At 46.0% G+C, this 18535-nt stretch overlaps 1 protein-coding gene across 2 annotated transcripts; it reads left to right on the top strand.

Annotated features, from left to right (window-relative positions):
* Positions 1–406: 406 nt before the first annotated feature.
* On the top strand, positions 407–18118 carry CERS5 (ceramide synthase 5). Of its 2 annotated transcripts, XR_013777010.1 has the most exons (11): positions 407–681; positions 5111–5216; positions 7071–7201; positions 8905–8962; positions 9483–9533; positions 10081–10173; positions 11405–11533; positions 12090–12196; positions 14266–14422; positions 15300–15397; positions 16921–17054. XR_013777010.1 is itself a non-coding variant. In XM_079329200.1 (10 exons), the coding sequence occupies exons 1-10, from the start codon at positions 482–484 to the stop codon at positions 17071–17073; spliced, it is 1185 nt and encodes a 394-aa protein (XP_079185326.1). In that variant the 5' UTR covers positions 408–481; the 3' UTR covers positions 17074–18118. The 2 variants fall into 2 exon arrangements, 1 of the variants encoding a protein (XP_079185326.1); XM_079329200.1 differs by lacking the exon at positions 15300–15397 and having other exon boundaries at positions 408–681; positions 16921–18118.
* Positions 18119–18535: the final 417 nt, after the last annotated feature.

Here is an 18535-nt window from a genome sequence, read left to right as displayed (position 1 = left end):
CTCACGACCCCGCGCGGGCGGGGGGACGCCGCACTGCGCATGCTCCGAACTAACGGGCCGCGCGAGCAACGGCCCCGCCCCCGGGAGCGCCGGCCGCAGTGAGGGGCGGGCTGAGGTGTGGCCGCGACCTCGTCTTGGCCTCGTTCGGTGGCTGTGGCGACCGGCAGAGCTGCGGCCGGCGGGAGAGGGCGGGGCGAGGCGATAAAGGGCGCGGTGATGCAAAAGAGAGGCGCGGTCTATTCCAAGTCCGCCCTCACGGGCCGTGTCCGCGCGGTGAGAGGCGCGGCCTCCTCCAGCCCCGCCCGCCCGTGTGGCGGCGGTACATGCGATGAGGGGCGGGGTCTCGCTAAGCCCCGCCCCATCGATGCTGCGGCCGCCCTCCGATTGGCTGCCGCCGTGAGGGGCGGGGCGGGGCTGGCGCTCGGCCGCGCCCCCCCCGTGTCTGTGGCGGCCGCCCGAGCGCGGCGGCGGCAGGCGGAAGATGGCGGCGGCCGCGGCGGCGGCGCTGCGGGCCTGGTTCTGGAACGAGCGCTTCTGGCTCCCGCACAACGTGACGTGGGCGGACCTGGCCGGCGAGGCGGGCCCGCCGGGCAGCGGGCTGCAGTACCCGCGGGCCGCTCACGTCCTCTCCGCCTTCCCGCTGGCGATCGGCATCTTCACCGTGCGGTTGCTGTTCGAGAGGTGAGCGCGGGGCCGGGAGGATGTGAGGGGAGCTGTGAGCACCGGGCCGGGCTCGGGGGCGGCCCGGAGGGGGCTCCTCGCGCCTTTCGGGGCCTTCTCGAGGCCCTTCGTGCGTGGAACTGGGACATTGTGTAATCCCGGGAATCTGTCGGGAGTCCTGCACTGCCCTGGGTCTGGATAACGAGAGGCCCCTCCAGTCCGGCGGTGCTGAGGTAACGCCAATAAAAATCCCATGTTTTCTATAGGAATTCACTTTTATTCCTGCCCAGGAGAAGCTCGCAGGCGGCCGCTGCTCCTCACTCGGCTTCCGTGTGCGCTTTATTGTAGTTTCCCTGAGTTCCTGGATGAGGAAATAGTTTTTGTTCACATGGCCCGATGTGTTGTTAAAGACTCGGTGCCTCTCCCTCATCTCGGGCACGATGGATGTGAGTGCGGATCGTCACCTCTGCCCACAAACAGGTGTAAAACGGGATTCCTCATTTACCTGAGCATCCATAAACGCCAGCTCAGCCCTGGGGCAGAGCTAGATCCGTGTGTGCTGTGGATCTGCCACAGCCACACGCAGCGTGTGGGCGGCAGAGATATTAATTAGTAAAGCGGCTTACTTAGGAAACCCTGAGGTGAAACGGACCAAGACACCCTGTGTTGCTGTTCAGGTAGTTGATTAAACATTGATTTAATCTTCCATTTCTGCCTCGAAAGGGCAGAAGTTGGCCAGGTTGGATGGACTTCGAGCAACCTGGATTAGTGGCAAATGTCTCTCTGCCCATGGCAGGGGGTGGGACTGGGTGAGTTTTAGGGTCCTTTCCAACCCAAACCATTCTATGATTCCAAAAATATTTCTAAGCATGAAAAGTGCTGTGTGAAAGTGAGTAGGAATTGAGTAGTTTGGGTTTTTTTCTTTAAGAAGTGGGAATTTTTTTGAGCTTTCAAAAATTAAGAAGAGGTGGTTGGGATGAAGTAAAAAGATGGCAAATATTGAGGAAAGTGAAGCAGATCAGCAGGGAGGTGAGAAGCTTGAGAGGATCTATTTTCTCCATGCTGTCTTTCTGCCCTTAGGAAAAAAAAAAAAAAAATACTTCAGAAAACCAGTGCAGAGAACCCAGGAACACACGTGGCACTGCCAAAATCCCATCTCAGCTTGGTCCTGGCCAAACCTTGGGACTTGCCAGGACATAAAGAGGTTGTGAGACACAATGAAAAGGATATTTTAGGTGTCAGTCTAGGGAAGAGCTGCAGAATATTCTCTTTTCCTGGAGTCCTTGGGGGAGATGCACACCTGATGGCACAGTGCTCCAGGCAGCATTTTCTGTGTCCTGATAATGTCTCCCTGGTTTATGAAATTTCTTTTGTGGTGTTAATTTAGGGTGGAACCAAATGCTGACTTAACTTCTGCAGTGCAAACCTCAGAGTTCTGGTTGTTGAGGGGGGTTTTTTTCCTGATCTCAGCTGTGTCTTGGTGCTGTCCCAAAGTGAAAGCAGATAGTGACAGCCCATCTCAGGCACTTTCTAGTGTGTTTATTTTAAAAGTACATATCTTTGGATAAATTCCTTTTTTCTTTCCTCCAACCACTTTGAGCGTGTCATAAAAGTTCAGCTTTGTCTCAATAAACTCCTGTGGTGCATTTCTCCCAATTCAGGCTTTGATTGTGTCAAATGTCTTTCTTGTCACACATTTCACATTTGGACTTGGTGACTCAGAATGTGAATTACAGACTTTGTGTGAGTTGCAGCTCTTTTTCTCTCTCCTTTTGTAGCTCCTCAGTGTGAGGTAGTGCTTTGTGCTACAACACTTGTAACACTGACACATTTCTATTTGTTAGAATTGCACTAAAAACGACATTTTATGTTATGACACTGATGAGATAATCATTAGTTTGTCTGGCTGTGGGCAGTTTATGACTGTAGGGATGAGGCAGGAGGTGAAGACAGTGAGAGGGTGAGGATTTTTGTCCAGTCAGTCAAAAGAAATTTGCCCATAAATTTTGGTTTATATTTTTTATCCTTTTCAATATTTCATCTTGCACATCTTGTCCCACTGCAGGCACAAAAAAAATTAAAAAATCCCAAGTATCTGCAAAAATCTGGATGTGATGTGTTTGTAGCTGCACTGGAGTTCTCTTTGGAACCAGATCTGAGCAAGGATCTGCAGCTGGGCAGGGGGAGAAAAAGGTGATTTGGGATGTTACTGAATCAGGTCTATTATGGAATGAGGTGGTTAAATCTTAACACAGTGAAATAGACAGATTATTGAAATACTAACTCAAAGAGTTATTCAATAAATCTCATTTTTTTCTAAATAAATCACACAGGAGATTGTTCTTCCTTTAAGAGCTGTGCTAGGTTCCAGCCAAGCTGGAATGTTCATAAAGAAAAATTCTGCTTTTTTTGTGAAGCACAACATGCCTGAGAAATATTTATATCTGTGGACATGAAAATTAGTGTTGGTTTTAAAATCAGTTTTTAAGATTATTGTGTGTTAAGGAGCAATGTGAAAGAGGGGGCTGGGTAGGCTCAGGTGTGAGCTGATCCTTGTTCATAAAGATTTAATAGAAGTTTTTATGTGATGAGAATTTCTTGCTGGAAGGTGTGGCAGGAACTTGACCTTGGCTATAATTTGTTGCCGTTGAGATTTCTGTAAGATCATAAAATCATTTAGATTAAAAGGGGCTTTTCAAGGCCACCTCATCCCCTTCTCAAAGCAAGGCCAGTGTTCAGGCAGCTCAGATCACTGATTTTCTGCTCACTTTGAATATCCCCAAGAATGGCAATTCTACTGTCTGACCACTTATTTTTTTTCCTATTTTAGGGGTTGTGCAGAACTTTGTCACTGTGAGATTCAAAACACATCTAAAAATCTGCTCTAGGACCAAAAATTGGAAGTGGCACAGCAGTTTGAAGTATAAATTTACCTTGCTGAGTTTACCTAAATAGCAGTTTGGGATTTTCCTGACTGAGCATGGGATTGACCATTTATGTCATAATCTATAAAGATATTCTGTGTTCTAGAAGTTCATGTGAGTATATGTGGTATATCCTGTAGGAAAGCAGAGTATAAAGACTTAATATTTTTAATATTTTTTACATTCTTGTGAGGGGGTCTTGCCAAATGTTTCATAACATCAGGACACAATTTCTGGCTGGTGGTCTGGATTATGGAGGAAACCAAACTTTGGAGCCAAGCTCAAAGGAAATCACTCCTTCCTTTTTTATTCTTTAATTATTTTATTTTTTAAAAAAGCTGTGAGTGTTGAAATGTAGTTTAGGGAAGGCTGGGCCTGTAGTTTTGTGTTTTCTGAGAGCTGTGTGTTCCTTTGGGATCAGTCACAAGCTGAGCTGTAATTCCTCAAGGGAAAAACCCCCAACCTGGGACTGTTCTTAAAAACAGATATTTGTTCCTGAAGCACTGAGGATTCCTGAGAATCATTCTGTTGGAGCACTTAGAGCCACGATTCTCCTGAATTTTAATCTTTCCTTTTAAACACGGGGAGTAATTGTAACAATTGTGGTTGGAAAAAAACCAGCATTTTCTCTTTGGTGGCACTGGGAGGTTCCTAAATATGTGTAATTTTGGCTTTGTTCTTTCTCAAACAGCCTCTCTGTGAAAGCAGGATTGTTTTAATAGTACAAATGTAGTAATTTGAGAAACAGGTTCTTCCTCAAAATAATGTTAAAAATACTAAATATTGCTCCTTTAACCCCCCCCTTTTGCCCACCAACAGGAGAGGAACAATTCACATGTCAATAATTCAGACATTTCCCTTGGAGCCCTGAGCCCATTCTGACTGAACATGCAGCAAAACCTGCTAATTTTGAACAAGTTTGTATTTGTTTTAGTTGCAAACCCAGGCTTGTTTCCAGAGTCTGTGCTATAAAACCCAGGAAGAATTAAATCAATTTGGAATACACAGATCCTGACATATCAGGGATTTTTCACACTGAGGGACATTCATCTTCCTCTCTGTCCTGAAGGAAAAAAAAGTCACTTTATTCCCCCCCACCCCCACAAAAAAAAAAAAAAAATTACTTTTGGGAGCTGTGTCATTTGAACTTCCCTTTTTTCTGAGCTGTGTGCCACCAAGGCTATTTTGGAAACAAGATACTTTGTTTTAGGGCTTCATCTCCAGCATTTTTGTTCCTATCAGTCTATTGTTTTATTGCTGAGGAATGAGAATCCCCCTGGGGAGCACATTCAGATCCTTACAAGCCAAGGGCATTAAGATTTAATTTTTCATTCTGGTGTGCACAGTAACTGCTGTCTGCAGTTACCATATGGACTAATAAAAGAAAATTTTTTTTCACCTGAGAAACAGTGGAATGGAGATTTCAAAAGCTTTTTCACCAAGTTTTGCAGTTGGTGACAAATCCAGGCAGAGGAAAGAAATAAATATCTTGTTTTAATCCAGCTCTTTCTGGGGAATTCTTGCAGGTTTATTGCCAAACCATGTGCCATAAACCTTGGCATTCAGGACAGTGGACCTCACAGAGCCCAGCCCAATGCAATTTTAGAGAAAGTGTTTACATCCATCACTAAGGTGAGTCACATTTCAAATTCCTCTCCATTCCAGAGGGGCTGCAGGTGTCACAGGGGGGGCTTTTTGTTCCACTTTTCTGGGTTGGGATGCACATTTCACACTCTTCATCCACAAATGGGTTCATTCTGGTTTTCCTTTGTCCTTCTGGTGGCAAAGTAAATTCCCTGTGTGGCTGAGCCATGGTTTTGTGCACAGAAGAATCTTCTTTGGAATATAAATGTTCCCCTGACAGGTCTGAACTGATTCCTTTTTCTCCAAGTTGAGCAATGGGGATTTTTGATTTTAACAAGAGATTTCCCAGCATCTTCCACTTTTATTGGGAAAAATGTTCCTCTTTTTCTTTGGCTCAGTTTCTTTTCTGATTTTATTGGTTTTATTGTGAATGTCTTCCTCTCATTTTTGCCATTTTCTGTAAACCTGGAGAGCAGCTGTCAGTGGAAGTGGATTATTCAGGGAGGTTCAGTCAGCAGGGATGTGCTGATGAAGGGCAGGACATTTAATGGTGGCAGGAATTGTTTCTTTGGGTTGTTTCCTTCTTTCACAGGCTTACACCACACAGAATTACAGAATCCCATTGTATTTTATCCAATATTGCAATAGATTTTCATTAAAGATAATGAAGTGGAAGGTTTTCTGTTGAGATTTGGTGATGCTGAACCTCACCTACTCGAGCAGATAAAGGAGAATTCTATAAAAACCTCAAAAAAAAAAAAAAACTGCCTTGTGAGAGAACATTGAAATTTTGAGGCATTTGAAATGATGTGTGAACTGAAAAACCTCCAGAATCTGATGCACTTTAATGGGAAAACTTTAATGCAGGGGATGTCCTTGAAATTAATGTTTAGAAAGCTCAGGAGGTCACAGTCTGTGCAGAATTTGTCTGGATTATGTAACTTTTAACTGTCCCAGTGGCTGCTGTTGTGTTTGGAGAGGCTGAGGGTGACCCTGGTGCAGGGGAAGGATTCACTGCTGAGCTGAGAGCTCTGAATTCCCCTTGGGCATTAAATCCCAGCAAAGTGTTTAGAGATGTGATGGAGTGACAGGACAGTCATGATCTCAGTGCTAAAAATCCAATTTACTCTGATTTTGATTTTCAGCTGGGCAGACTGATGATTTTGTATGAAATCAGCATTCTGTATAGCTTTTGTGGTTTGTGTATAATTCAAATAGTAAAATGTGTTTATCATCTTTCAGTGGTAGAGCTCCCTGGTCTGAATTATCTCACTCCTGGGCCCTTGTAGAGGGAGTTACCAGGTTTGGTTCACTTTGATAAATCCATTTGTGTCCATTCAGACACAGCACATTTCCCAGGTGAAGAACAGGGATATGTTTTATCTCTATTTGTCATGGAAGTATCTCAGTCTTCAAATATATTTTCATTTATAAACTTTGATAACAGAAATAGCACAATTTCTTCAGTGCCCTTATGGAATAGACAAATATCTACTTTGTTAAACCAACTCTTTAAAGTTTCCTTGTCCTTGCTGTGAGTAGCAAACCTTAAACATCTTCAGCTTTGCTCCTGAATTCTGGGCTGTTTGAATTGATGTGCAGCTATAACAGGCAGGACAGGACACTTTAACAGCTCCTCCCCCCAAATTAACAGTCACATTTTTTGTCTTAATGTGCTGTCAACTGATGAAATAGGTGAGGAAATGCTCAACCAAAACCATTCTGAGTAATTAAGTAATTAGTGGCTTATGAAGGTTAAACCTGAATGACCATTTGTGACTTCCAGAGCCTGTGGTCCCTTCCTGCTGTTTTTTGTCACCTGTGCATTATTTCTGTCATAATGCAGGACTGAAAGTAGCTTGAGGAGTGGGAGAAATGACATTGGTTTCATTTTTCCTTCAGTATCCAGATGGAAGAAGGTTAGAAGGCTTGTCCAAGCAGCTGGACTGGGATGTGAGGAAGGTCCAGCGCTGGTTTCGGCACCGGAGGAACCAGGACAAACCCACCACCCTCACGAAATTTTGTGAGAGCATGTATGTTTGTGCAGAGGGGCTTCACCTTAGAGCTCTGCTGTCTTCTCCTCTAGCTGGGCCTGGGGCAGCTGCTCTGCCAGCCCAGGGCCAAAATTGCTGTAAAAGTAAAGGAGAGCTGTTAAAGGAGGTTTTAAAAATTGAAAATATTTTGTGGGCGTGCCTGAGAGAGCAGAACGGGGTACAGGAGGCAGTGCAGGGCAGCTTCAGGCACTGGGCAGGTCCTTGGTGCTTGAGAGTGTCTGTGTGTCCCTGTCTGTGTGTCCCTGGCTGTGTGTCCATGTGTCTGTCTGTGACATCTCTGTGTGTCCCTGTCTGTGTGTCCATGTGTCTGTCTGTGACATCTCTGTGTGTCCCTGTCTGTGTGTCCCATGTCTCTCTGTGTGTCCATGTGTCTGTCTGTGTCCATCTCTGTGTGTCCCTGTCTGTGTGTCCCTGTGTGTCCCATGTCTCTCTGTCTGTGTGTCCATGTGTCTGTCTGTGTCCATCTCTGTGTCCATGTCCGTGTATCCCTGTCTGTCTGTCTTTGTGTATCCCTGTCCCTGTCTGTGTGTCCCTATGTCCCTGTCCATGTGTCCCTGTGTCCATGTCTCTGTCTGTGTCCATGTCTGTGTGTCCATGTATCCATGTCCATATGTCCCTGTGTCCCTGTCCATCCCTGTGTGTCCCTGTCCCTGTGTCCCTGTGTCCCTGTCTCCCTGTGTCCCTGTCTCCCTGTGTCCCTGTCTCCCTGTGTCCCTGTCTCCCTGTGTCCCTGTCTCCCTGTGTCCCTGTCTCCCTGTCTCCCTGTCTCCCTGTCTCCCTGTCTCCCTGTGTCCCTGTCTCCCTGTCTCCCTGTCTCCCTGTCTCCCTGTCTCCCTGTCTCCCTGTGTCCCTGTCCCTGTGTCCCTGTCCATGTGTCCCTGTCCATGTGTCCCTGTCCATGTGTCCCTTTCCATATCCCTGTGTCCCTGTCCCTGTGTCCCTGTCCCTGTCTCCCTGTCCCTGTGTCCCTGTGTCCCTGTGTCCCTGTCCCTGTGTCCCTGTCCCTGTGTCCCTGTGTCCCTGTGTCCCTGTGTCCCTGTGTCCCTGTGTCCCTGTGTCCCTGTGTCCCTGTCCCTGTGTCCCTGTCCCTGTGTCCCTGTGCCCACCCTGGCTGTGACTCCCCAGTTGCTCCCATCCCACACTCACTCTGTTCCCATTCCCTTTCCCTCTGGAATATCCTTTGCCTTTCCCAGTTCAGACACTCCTTACCTTCCTTTTCCTTCTCTCTGCACTCCATTCTTGTTCCCATATCCCCTGATCTCCTGCAGTTTTCTCTGTAGTGCCATAGAACCTCAGTATTTTTTTCCTGACTTGTTTCTCCTCTGCTGGTTTCTTTCCTTTCCAGTAACTTTCAATTCTTCCCCCAGTATGGTTTTGTCTGCCCAAAGCCACAAGGTAAGAGGGAAAAATCAAACATGAGGAGACCTCTGGGTGGCAGCAGCTTTGCTTGTTGTTACCTTTTGTCTCTAAATGCATGTTCACCCTGAATTCCAAACTTGGCTGTTGATGCAAACTCATGTGTGGTGTGAAAACTCTTCAATAGATTTATGTTACCTGGAATGTTTAGAAATGAAGGTGGGTGAAGGTTTTTTGGGGGTTTTCCCACATATTTCAACTCATTTTACAAATGCTAATCAGAAGCTGATTCTATGTCATAATTTTATTTTCTGCTTTTTTTCCAGGTGGAGATTTACATTTTATTTAAGTATATTTTTTTATGGAATCAGGTTTCTCTGGACGGTGAGTTGCTCTGTCACCCACATTGTTGTTCTGTGTGGTTGCAGTTGAATGATCCCTGATTTGGGATCCTGGGGATTCTTTTAAAAACCTTCTTTACACTGTAGGAAAGCTTCTATATAAATGTGTCATTTTGGAAATAATACAGAATTATTTAATGTGTTAGCCCAGAATGCTGAACAAAACAAGGTGGGTTTGGGGGTATTTTTTGCTATGGAGAGCTGCTCCCTTTTTTTCTCCTGTCCCTCTTGAAGAGATACAGGTTCATCTCCTTGGGTTTTTATTATTATTACAGCTATCTGATTATTCTAGAAATTTCCATTGACAGCACAGATTAGACTTTCAATCACTAGGGTTTTTACAGTAAATGTAGTTTGAAGGGCAGAATGAAGGTAAAATTTCAGTGGAGCAGTGCTGTAATGTCAGGTGTCTTTAGATACTGGGGAGAAAAACACCCAGTACAAACTGAGGTTTTATATAATTTCTTATTTATATGTGAAAAAACTCTTCTTATTCCTTCTAGGCACCCTGGTTTTGGGACACACGACAGTGCTGGTACAACTACCCTTTCCAGGTAAGAGAGAAACACCTAAATTCCACATTTTTGGACAATTGAAGTTTTTATTTTTGTTACTCATACTGGATTGAATCTCTGCCATTTACTCTTTGTGCCTTTACATTGGCAACAGCAGGGTTTCCTCGGGTACATCTGACTCAGTCACTTTATGTTTATTTGCTGCTGAGATTATTAAAAGTGAGAGAAAAAGGCATAAAATCATAGTGGTGATTTATTTATTTACTGTATAGAGGCCAACAGTCTGTTCCAGAGCTTGGTTTTCCTACTCCAAGAGGCTTCAGCAGGAGTTGTAAATATTGACAAGGGAATTTACTCCTTTGGAAAAAAGCTGAAACACACAATTTTATTTGTGTGAGTAAGCCTGGAGTGAGATGTCTGTTGCTTAAGCTTGTTTTTAATAAACCTGAATGATTTAACTTATGCCTCAGCAATTCTGGAGCAGCAAAGTGGGATGGAAAAGGAGGAAAGAAAAAAATTATTTTAATATAAATTTTGAATTATTTTGTCTTTTAATTGTGCTGTCTTTTTTTTTTTTTTTTTCCAGCCTCTAACATCCAGGCTTTATTATTACTATATCTTGGAGCTGGCCTTCTACTGGTCCCTCATGTTTTCTCAGTTTACAGACATTAAAAGGAAGGTGAGATTTGCAGAATTTCATTAACCACTCAATACCTGAATAAAACAAATAATAAATAGATAAGACTAATTAAAAAAAATGAAAGTGTGCCTGGCCAGGAAAGCCAAAATGGAATGATAATTCTGTTTTCTTCCTCATTTACACTTTTAGGAACCTCCCTTCTCCTCTAAGCACTGTGCAGTCCTGAGAAAAAGGGAGCAGCAAGGCTGACCTGGTGTATCCTTGAGTTCCTTTCACCTTCCAGGGGACAGAACAGCTTCACTCAATACCTCCCAATCAAAAGTTAACAAATCATTGCCTAAAAATAGATTTAATTGGAGGGCTTGCAAGAAAATGAGCTGCTCAAAGCAGTACCTTGCTGAAGCTGCTGAGGAAATGACAAACACTAAGGCAATAATAAATAGGGTTTTGAAAGGAATTTCTCAGCTGAGTGAGGAGCAGATGATGAGTGGTTGCAGTTGCTCAGATCTAATTCTGTCATGCTGCATTCCAGGATTTGGTTATTGTTGCTGTTGGAGAACAGTCCCCAATAAATCCTGGCTTATTGCTTCCTTTACCTGAGCTGCAAAGCAGCAAATTATCCCAATTTTTGCTTTGGCTGTTCAAAAAAAATAAGTTATTCAGGTTTTTTTTCTGAAATATTAGCACTGTGGAATAAAATGGAGCTGCAGCCAGGCAGTGATGAAAAACCTCTGGGACTTTGTAATGGTTTATTTTGACTTTAACAAGTGCATGACATTCCCCACTGCAGCAGGCTGAGCTGCAGGAGGCTGGAGTGCAAACCCTGAATTTTGTGCATTGAAAACATTTTTTGTTCTTGCTGCTGAGTTACCTGTGTGCTGTACCTGCTCTGCCCTGGCAGGGTTTGGTCACTGACAGCAGGAACAGCACTGAAATGTGTGCCAGGGGTTGGAGGGGTGTCTGAAAAACCAAAAGGAGCCAAAAAAAAAAGGGTGAATTTGTTCTTTGAACATTCTGTGGGGTCTGCAGGTTCAGCTGTGTGTGTGCCTGATCCCTGAGCAGGCAGAGCTCTGACTTGAGCAGCACCAAAGCTCAGAGACCTTTCTGGAAACTTTGGTGGAGATGGGGAGAGAATGATGAGCTGTGACTGGAGTCAGCCTGAACCAAAGGAATCCTGTGACCCCAGTGACTCAGTTGGGTGGCTCTGTCCCAAACTTTTGCATTTGTGTGACAGCCAAAGAGTTTTCATGGATGGTTTTGCTGTTTGCAGGATTTCCTGATCATGTTTGTCCATCACTTGGCCACGATTGGACTCATCACCTTCTCCTACATGAACAACATGGTGAGGGTTGGAACTCTGGTGCTGTGCCTCCATGATGCTTCAGATTTCCTCCTGGAGGTGAATTTCCTTCCAAATCTTTGCTAATTAGGGATTTTCAAATCAGGGGAACAAGTTTGACATTCCCATTCTTGATAAACTGCTTTAAATGTTCTGTGGAATTTGTGCTGCTGATCCTGCCTTGTCAGCTTTTCCTCCAAAACTGCTTGAGTGCTGAGAGTCACAAAACCATGGAGTTGAAAGAACCTTAAAGATCATCCAGTTCTACTATCCCAGTTTGATTAAAATCCCATCCTGGCCTTTTGACACTTCCAGGGATGGGGCAGGCACTTCTCTGGGTAACCTGTGCCAGGGCCTCACACCCTCTCAGGGTGATTTTTATCCTCTGGCAGTTTGAACCATTCCCCCTCATCCTATCACTCCCTTGTAAAATAGTCTCTCCCATTGTTCTTCTAGAACCATATAAATAACACTATAAAAATAGTAACACAATATAATAATCCCTTTTTTTTCCAAACTGTACAAATGTGATTGAGAGCTTTTTGCAGCTCTCCAGCTGGGTAATTACAGGACTGCACAAAGGGAATAATATTTGCATGTTTGTTGTCTCTTGCAGGCTGCAAAACTGGCCAATTATGCCAAGTACCAACGTTTGTGTGATGCTTTCTTCATGCTCTTTGGGGTTGTGTTCATTGTGACCCGACTGGGCATTTACCCTTTCTGGTAAGCAGCTGCAGCTCTGGCTTGTTCTCCCAACCCTTTCAGCACAGCCTTTGTTTTAGACTTTTCCCAAGCATTCCAGCTGTCCTTGAGGCAGCTGGAGCAGCACATGCCTCCATGGGGCAGGAGGTTTGAGGAGGCACATGAGGAAATCTCTCCCCACTCATCTGAGGGATTGGGAGAGTTCAGAATCCATTCACAGCTGTCCCTCCCCTGCTGCAGTGGTGACAGAGTCAGCCAGAATCTGCTCTGAGAGGCTTAAAGGATTCTCTGCAGAAGTTCTAGAAATAATTACTGGTGAGGCACAGCCTCCTGAGGTAATTTTTGTTTGTATCTGGCTTAGTCATCACTGCATTTCTGACTCTTATGACACTTCTGTCGTGTCCTTGTGTTGTGACTATTCAGAGGTTTCTTGGGAGGTAAAACCCTGGATAAATGGCTTAGAGAGAATCATCCCATAATGAGATTGCCTCTCACCTCAGTAGGTCAGACCTGGAGCAGTGCTTTGGTTAATGAGCTGTTCATTTATTGTGTGTGGTGACAATTTGGTTACACTGTTTTACTGCATGCATTTATTTCCTAGGCCATGGACACCTGGCATTCCCATTCTTTTTTGGGTGCCTGGTAGGCAGCAAATCCTTCACTTTAGGATCAGGGCTGCAATTAAAGCTCTTGCTTATTTCCCAGTAAATGCACCAAAGGACTCTGGATGAAGAAGAACTTTAATTCTGATTTCTTTGTAGGCTCCTTCCAGGGACAAATGAGAGTTGTTTTTGCAGCTGCTGTCTGTCATGGGGGGATGCTCTTTCCTCACACCAGTGGTCAGCATCCTGTAAATCTTTAATGTGTTTTCCACTGGCTGTAATGTCACTCCTCAGCTTTGCAGAGGAATCTGACAAGCTGCAGCAGCACTGCAGACCCTGTGCTGTTTCACTGCACTTGTATTCCCTTCCCTAATTAGTAATATAAAACATCAGTAGATCTCTGGAACTGCATTTAATTCTTTCATAAACCTGCTATGAGTTAAATACTTGTGGAGCTGCCTTTTGGGGCATTTTGGTTCTTGTTTGAAAGGTTTGTTTTGCTTTTCTTGTGAAATGTTAAAAGCTGTGTGAAATTAATGTGGTGGTTAAAGGTCTCTCCATACCCCTCTGCATCATAAAATCTAAAGTGTTTATTAAATTGCTGAAGGACTGGCAATAACTCCCAGCAACAAGAACAGCAAAACAGTAATGAAAGAAACACAAAGCTTGGGCCATAAAGCAGTTTTGAGTCTTCCAGCGTGGCCAGAGGAATCTATAAAACTCTGAGGGAAGAGAAGTGCACCCAGGGGGGAGGAGGGGCCTTCTGGGGACAAAATTCCTTCCTGATCCCAGAATCCTTGAGATTGGAAAATCCCTCCAAGACAGAATCCAGTTTGTGACCAGAGCAGTGAGTGCCACATCCCCCAGAACTGGGGGCTCCAAACCTCCCTGGGCAGCTCCATTGCCTGACCAGCCTTTCCATAAAAAAATTCCTCCTGATGTCCAGCTGAACCTTTCCTGGCACATCCTGAGGTTGTTCCCTCTGGTCCTGCTGTTACCTGGGAGCAGAGCCAGAACATCCCCCTGATCCCCCTTTTCCCCAGCTCTGGACACACTCCAGCCCCACAAAATCTGATTTGCTGTGAGGTCCCAGAACAGCCTCACAGTGCCCAGCACAGAGGGACAATCCCAGCCCTGCTCCTATGCCCACACAAATTTTTAATAAGATTTTTGATCTTTAAATCTGGATGAAAGCTGCCCCAGCAGGAAGGTGTTAAAGGTTGTTTTGGTAACCAGAGCAACCTGACATCACTTCCTGTGAAGTTTGTTATAAATAAATGCTTGTGCCTTGGAGAAGAAAACTGGCAGCAGATCCATGTGTGTAAGCAAAGTGCAGCACATTCACATGTTGTGTTTTGTTGCTCAGTTGAAATGAGCTGTACTGAGTCTCCTGACTGGCAGGAGCAGAGCAGCAGATGCTCAGCGAGACACCTCACACTCAGAGCTGGCCACAGCCCATCTGACACCTATTTCTGGATCTCTTTGAAGGATTTTGAACACAACCCTGTTTGAAAGCTGGGAATTGATTGGTCCCTACCCTTCCTGGTGGTTGTTCAACGGGCTCCTGGTGACTTTGCAGCTGCTGCACATCATCTGGTCTTACCTCATCATCCGCACGGCCTCCAAGGCGCTGGTGAGGGGCAAGGTAAGGCTGGGGGAGGCTGCTGCTCCCCTTCCTGCAAGCCCCACCAAGGAATCATGAGAAACTGGGTTATTGCTTCTTAAGAGTTCACCAAAATGGTGCTTTTTTTGCATTTGTGAGTTCTCAGGTGTGTGCAAAAGCAGGGAGTCTCTCTTGGGCGTGCAGGGAAATAATTCAATTTTCCAGTACGTTCAAACATCCTAAAATGGTGATTGTGACATTCTTGTTGTGCACTCTGGAGTTTGAGGTGGTAGCAGGCTCTCTTTTGGACAACAGGATGGACATTCAGGATGTTTCTCAGCTTCAGGTGGACCTTGGGAGGTGCTGGGGATTGTGCATCTTCACCAGTGAAGCTCCAGCACTCAGGGAAAAGGTTCCCAGGGGTGCAGTGGGGTTTGCTGGTTGTCAAAAATCACACAATGACCTGGGTTGGAAGGGACCTTAAAAATCATCCAGTTCAAGGCCAGGCTGGGCAGAGCTTGGAGCAGCCTGGGATGGTGGAAGGTGTCCCTGCCCATGGCAGAGGGTGAAACAAGGTGAGCTTTAAAGTCCTTCCAACCCAAACCATTCCATGATTCTATGAAACCAGCAAAAAATCTGATTTAGCAGCACAAATGCTTTTTCCTATCAGATACTGATATTCTGATCTGAGTTTCTCTGATGGCTCTGCATTATTTTGTGTTTGACTTCAGCTGCCCCTCCTACACATGGAATGTGGCTTTGAAAAATAGAAATATTCTGGTTGACTCTGGGGGCAAACAGCTTGCAGGGTACAAACTCTTCATCTGTTCCCCACAGCTGCCTGATTTTCATTCTCTGCAGCTGTTTCTGTATCCTGAGTTCTACACCTTTTCCCTTTCCTTGGTTCTCTCCTGTCCAGGTGACCTAGCCAGAGAAAGGACTCTAAGCTCTGTCTTCTTCATTCTTTTCTCCTTTTCTCTGTGCCAGATTGGAGCTGGACAGTTTCACCCTGTGCATGTAAGTGTGACCTGTGGTTCTGTTTGTTGACTGAAACACATCTGTGTCAAGGCCAAGACAAAAGCAGAGCCCTGCTCTTGGGGCTTTGGTGCCTTCTCCTTCTCTCCCTGGTCCTGACAGAATGCTAAAATGCTGATTTTTTCCAAAGGTCAGAGCAATGTCCTGGGGTCACCTGCCTGCACAACCTTCACTTTCTCCTTTTACACACCCACACACTCCAATTTCTGTCTTTGTTCCTCATCAGCACCACACTGAGGGGGAGAGGGCAGGAGGAATTTACTTCTTTTTGTGAAAAGGAGTGAAACAATCACTTCTCCCCCAACAACTGAAAAAATGTCAAGGGATTTCTGCTTCCTTCCAGTGACCCTTTGAACTTCCAATATAGCAGAAGTTTGGGGGGGAGAGAGCAAAAGTTCTGGCAACAGGCAGAAGCCAGGACACCCAAAAAGTTCCTGGAGATCATTAACTTGACCTGGCTTGCAGCCAGATCTTCCCTGGAGTTCAACCACTTCCTGCTGCAATTGAGAGCCCTAACCCTGACTCCAGGAGAGTGAAATCCTGGAATCCTTGGAAAGCTGCAGCCAGAGCTCTGGCACGTGGAGTTACTGTGGGCTGCAGAGGGAGGGGAGTGAGGAGCTGCCTTGGGGCTGGCTCATGCTTTGGTTCTGGATTTGCCACCACCCAAGGTGTGTGTTTGCACTTGGGGCTGGGTTTATGGGCTCTTCCCCTTCCCCTTCTGGTTCTGGGCTGCCCTGTGGTGGCATTGGAGCCACACTTCTCCTGGGAAGGGTCAGAATCCCACATGGAAGTCAAATGGAGCTGGATTTGCAGCCAGTTTCTGAAGTAGGGCAAACTCTGTAAGCAGATCTGGATCCCTGGGCTCAGGCTCCTCCTGTTCTGAGCAGGTTTTTGCTGGATCAGACACTGCCTTTGTTCTCCATCCCCTGCTCCTAAATGGGATCTCCCAGGTGAAGCTCAGGCTGTGGAAATGGAGGTGTTTTGTTTGAGCAGTGGTGTGATAATTAAAGCTGGTTAATTTTTAAAATAGCAGAACTGCTCCTTGTAGGGCAAAATGTTCTCTCAGACTGACACATTCTGGTTTTTGGTCATGTTGGACCCACTTCTGATCGTGGCATGAGAAACTTTTGGTTCAAAACAGATAGTTTAGGAAAAGCATTTAACTGATCTAGAGAGGAATTTTTGGAAGACAAGAACAAGATCAGATCTGTAACATCATCTGATCTGGTGAGAACAAGAGTGAAGTGCTTTCACAGACGTACAGAATATTTGCAAAATGGAACTCATGGAATTTCCAAATTGTCTTTTTCAGTGTCTGTGTGTTGTTCCTAAAGTGATGACAGGCTCCTTCTTTGGAGTTTGAACAGAGCCAGACCCAAATGTAGGAGTTAGATGTGAGTGAAGGTGGTTCATCACACGGACACAACCTTCTAACTGCTGCTTTCTGTCACATTTTCAACTCCCCCTCTCCTCTCCCACTACCCAATCCCACTGGCAATGTTCAGGTATCCAAGGATGACCGCAGTGACGTGGAGAGCAGCTCTGAGGAGGAGGATGTGACTTCCAACAGCACAAAAGGAATTTTCAGCACTTCCAGTAACGGTTCCAACCGCCTCAACGGCCACGTGGCCGGCGGCCAGTGGGCAGGAGAGGAGTAACCTGGGCTGCCCTCGAGCAAACACGAACTTCTCTTTCAATATCTACTTGTGTTGAGCTCCACATTCCCAAGTGATCTTTAATCAAAAACCCCTTCCCCAGAAACCTCCAGCAGACCCGAAACGGGCACAACCCCGACCGGTCAGAGGCTTTGCACGGCACAAGGGACGGAGCCAACGGCCGGGGCAGAAACCAGAGCTGCAGATTTCACTCCAAGCCATTTTGTACTTCAGAAGTACAAGGAAACACCCCCAAGTCCTGTTGGTATTTGCAGAGGTGTCTTTGTTTGTGACAAACTGGTTTTTACTGGGATCAGCTGGAGGCAGAGCAGGTTTGGACCGCGGGGTTCGGTGCCAGCAGGTGCAGCAGCTCTTGATGCACTCCAGAAGCCACTGCAGGGCACAGAGAAAGCAGATTCCATGTCCCAGCTGCCCTGGGGGAGGCAGAGACTGCTCCCAGCCCAGCTTTGAACTGTGCTAACCCAGAACCACTGCTCTGCCCCACCCCAGGCTGCTGGCACCTCCCAGCTGCTCATCTCTGCTGTCACCAGGGACCAGACCAGCATCTGCTGCCTCTTTTGGTGCTGCAAACCCCTCTGAAGTCTTGACCAAAGCCTTCTGCAAGGGGGTTGGGGGGTGGTTTATTGCCCCTGAGACAACCAGCATAATCCAGGCCTTTTAAATTGTTTTCTTCCTGTTGCAAATTGTGGTTTTGAAGACTTCTCTAGACCTACTGGATTCAGTTAGCTAAGCTGGGATCAGAGGGAGGATCAGAACTGGTGGGCTGGGTTTTACTCTCCAAAAAAATGAGATGTTTTGGTCCTGTACTCTGAGACAAGTGATTGTTGCTGCTCTGATGTTAGAGCTGTGGAGGAACCCAGGGCTGGAAGAGCAGCCACACTGTGGGCTTTGCTTCTCTTTTTTTACTCAATGGTACTTGGGGGCAATGGAACGGTCAATCAGGAGCAGAATTTTGGAAACTTCTCAAGTTTGTTACCATTTTATACTGTTGTTTACTCTTATCTCCAATTAAAAGTTGCTTCAGAAACTTGGGGTGATGTGTTTCATCTTGAGGAAATGGAACAGAGGACAGCATGTGTCCCTACCTGGGCTGCTGCCAGGAGCAGAGGAGAAAACAGCTTTTTGGAAGAACAGGAGAGAAGTGATGGACTCCTGGAAGGCCCAGGGAAGAGGGGTGGAACTGAGTGACCTTTAAGGTGCTGCCCAGCCCAGGCACCAATCTGTGATTTGGGGGAAACCACACTCCACCACACAGCAACTTTCACATGGGTTTTATTGTGCTGCATCTGCCTCCCCCAAACTGGGGGGGACTGGGAACGTAGGGCTGGTCCAGAGTGGGATCAGCTTCTGGAACTGGAACAGAGTGGGATCAGCTCCTGAGGCTGGTCCAGAGTGGGATCAGCTTCTGGAACTGGAACAGAGTGGGATCAGCTCCTGGGGCTGG

The sequence above is a fragment of the Erithacus rubecula genome (assembly GCF_903797595.1).
Source record: "Erithacus rubecula genome assembly, chromosome: 31".
Lineage (NCBI taxonomy): Eukaryota > Metazoa > Chordata > Aves > Passeriformes > Muscicapidae > Erithacus > Erithacus rubecula.
Note: the sequence above shows the minus strand (reverse complement) of the source record. Positions and strands in the feature narration are given on the sequence as shown.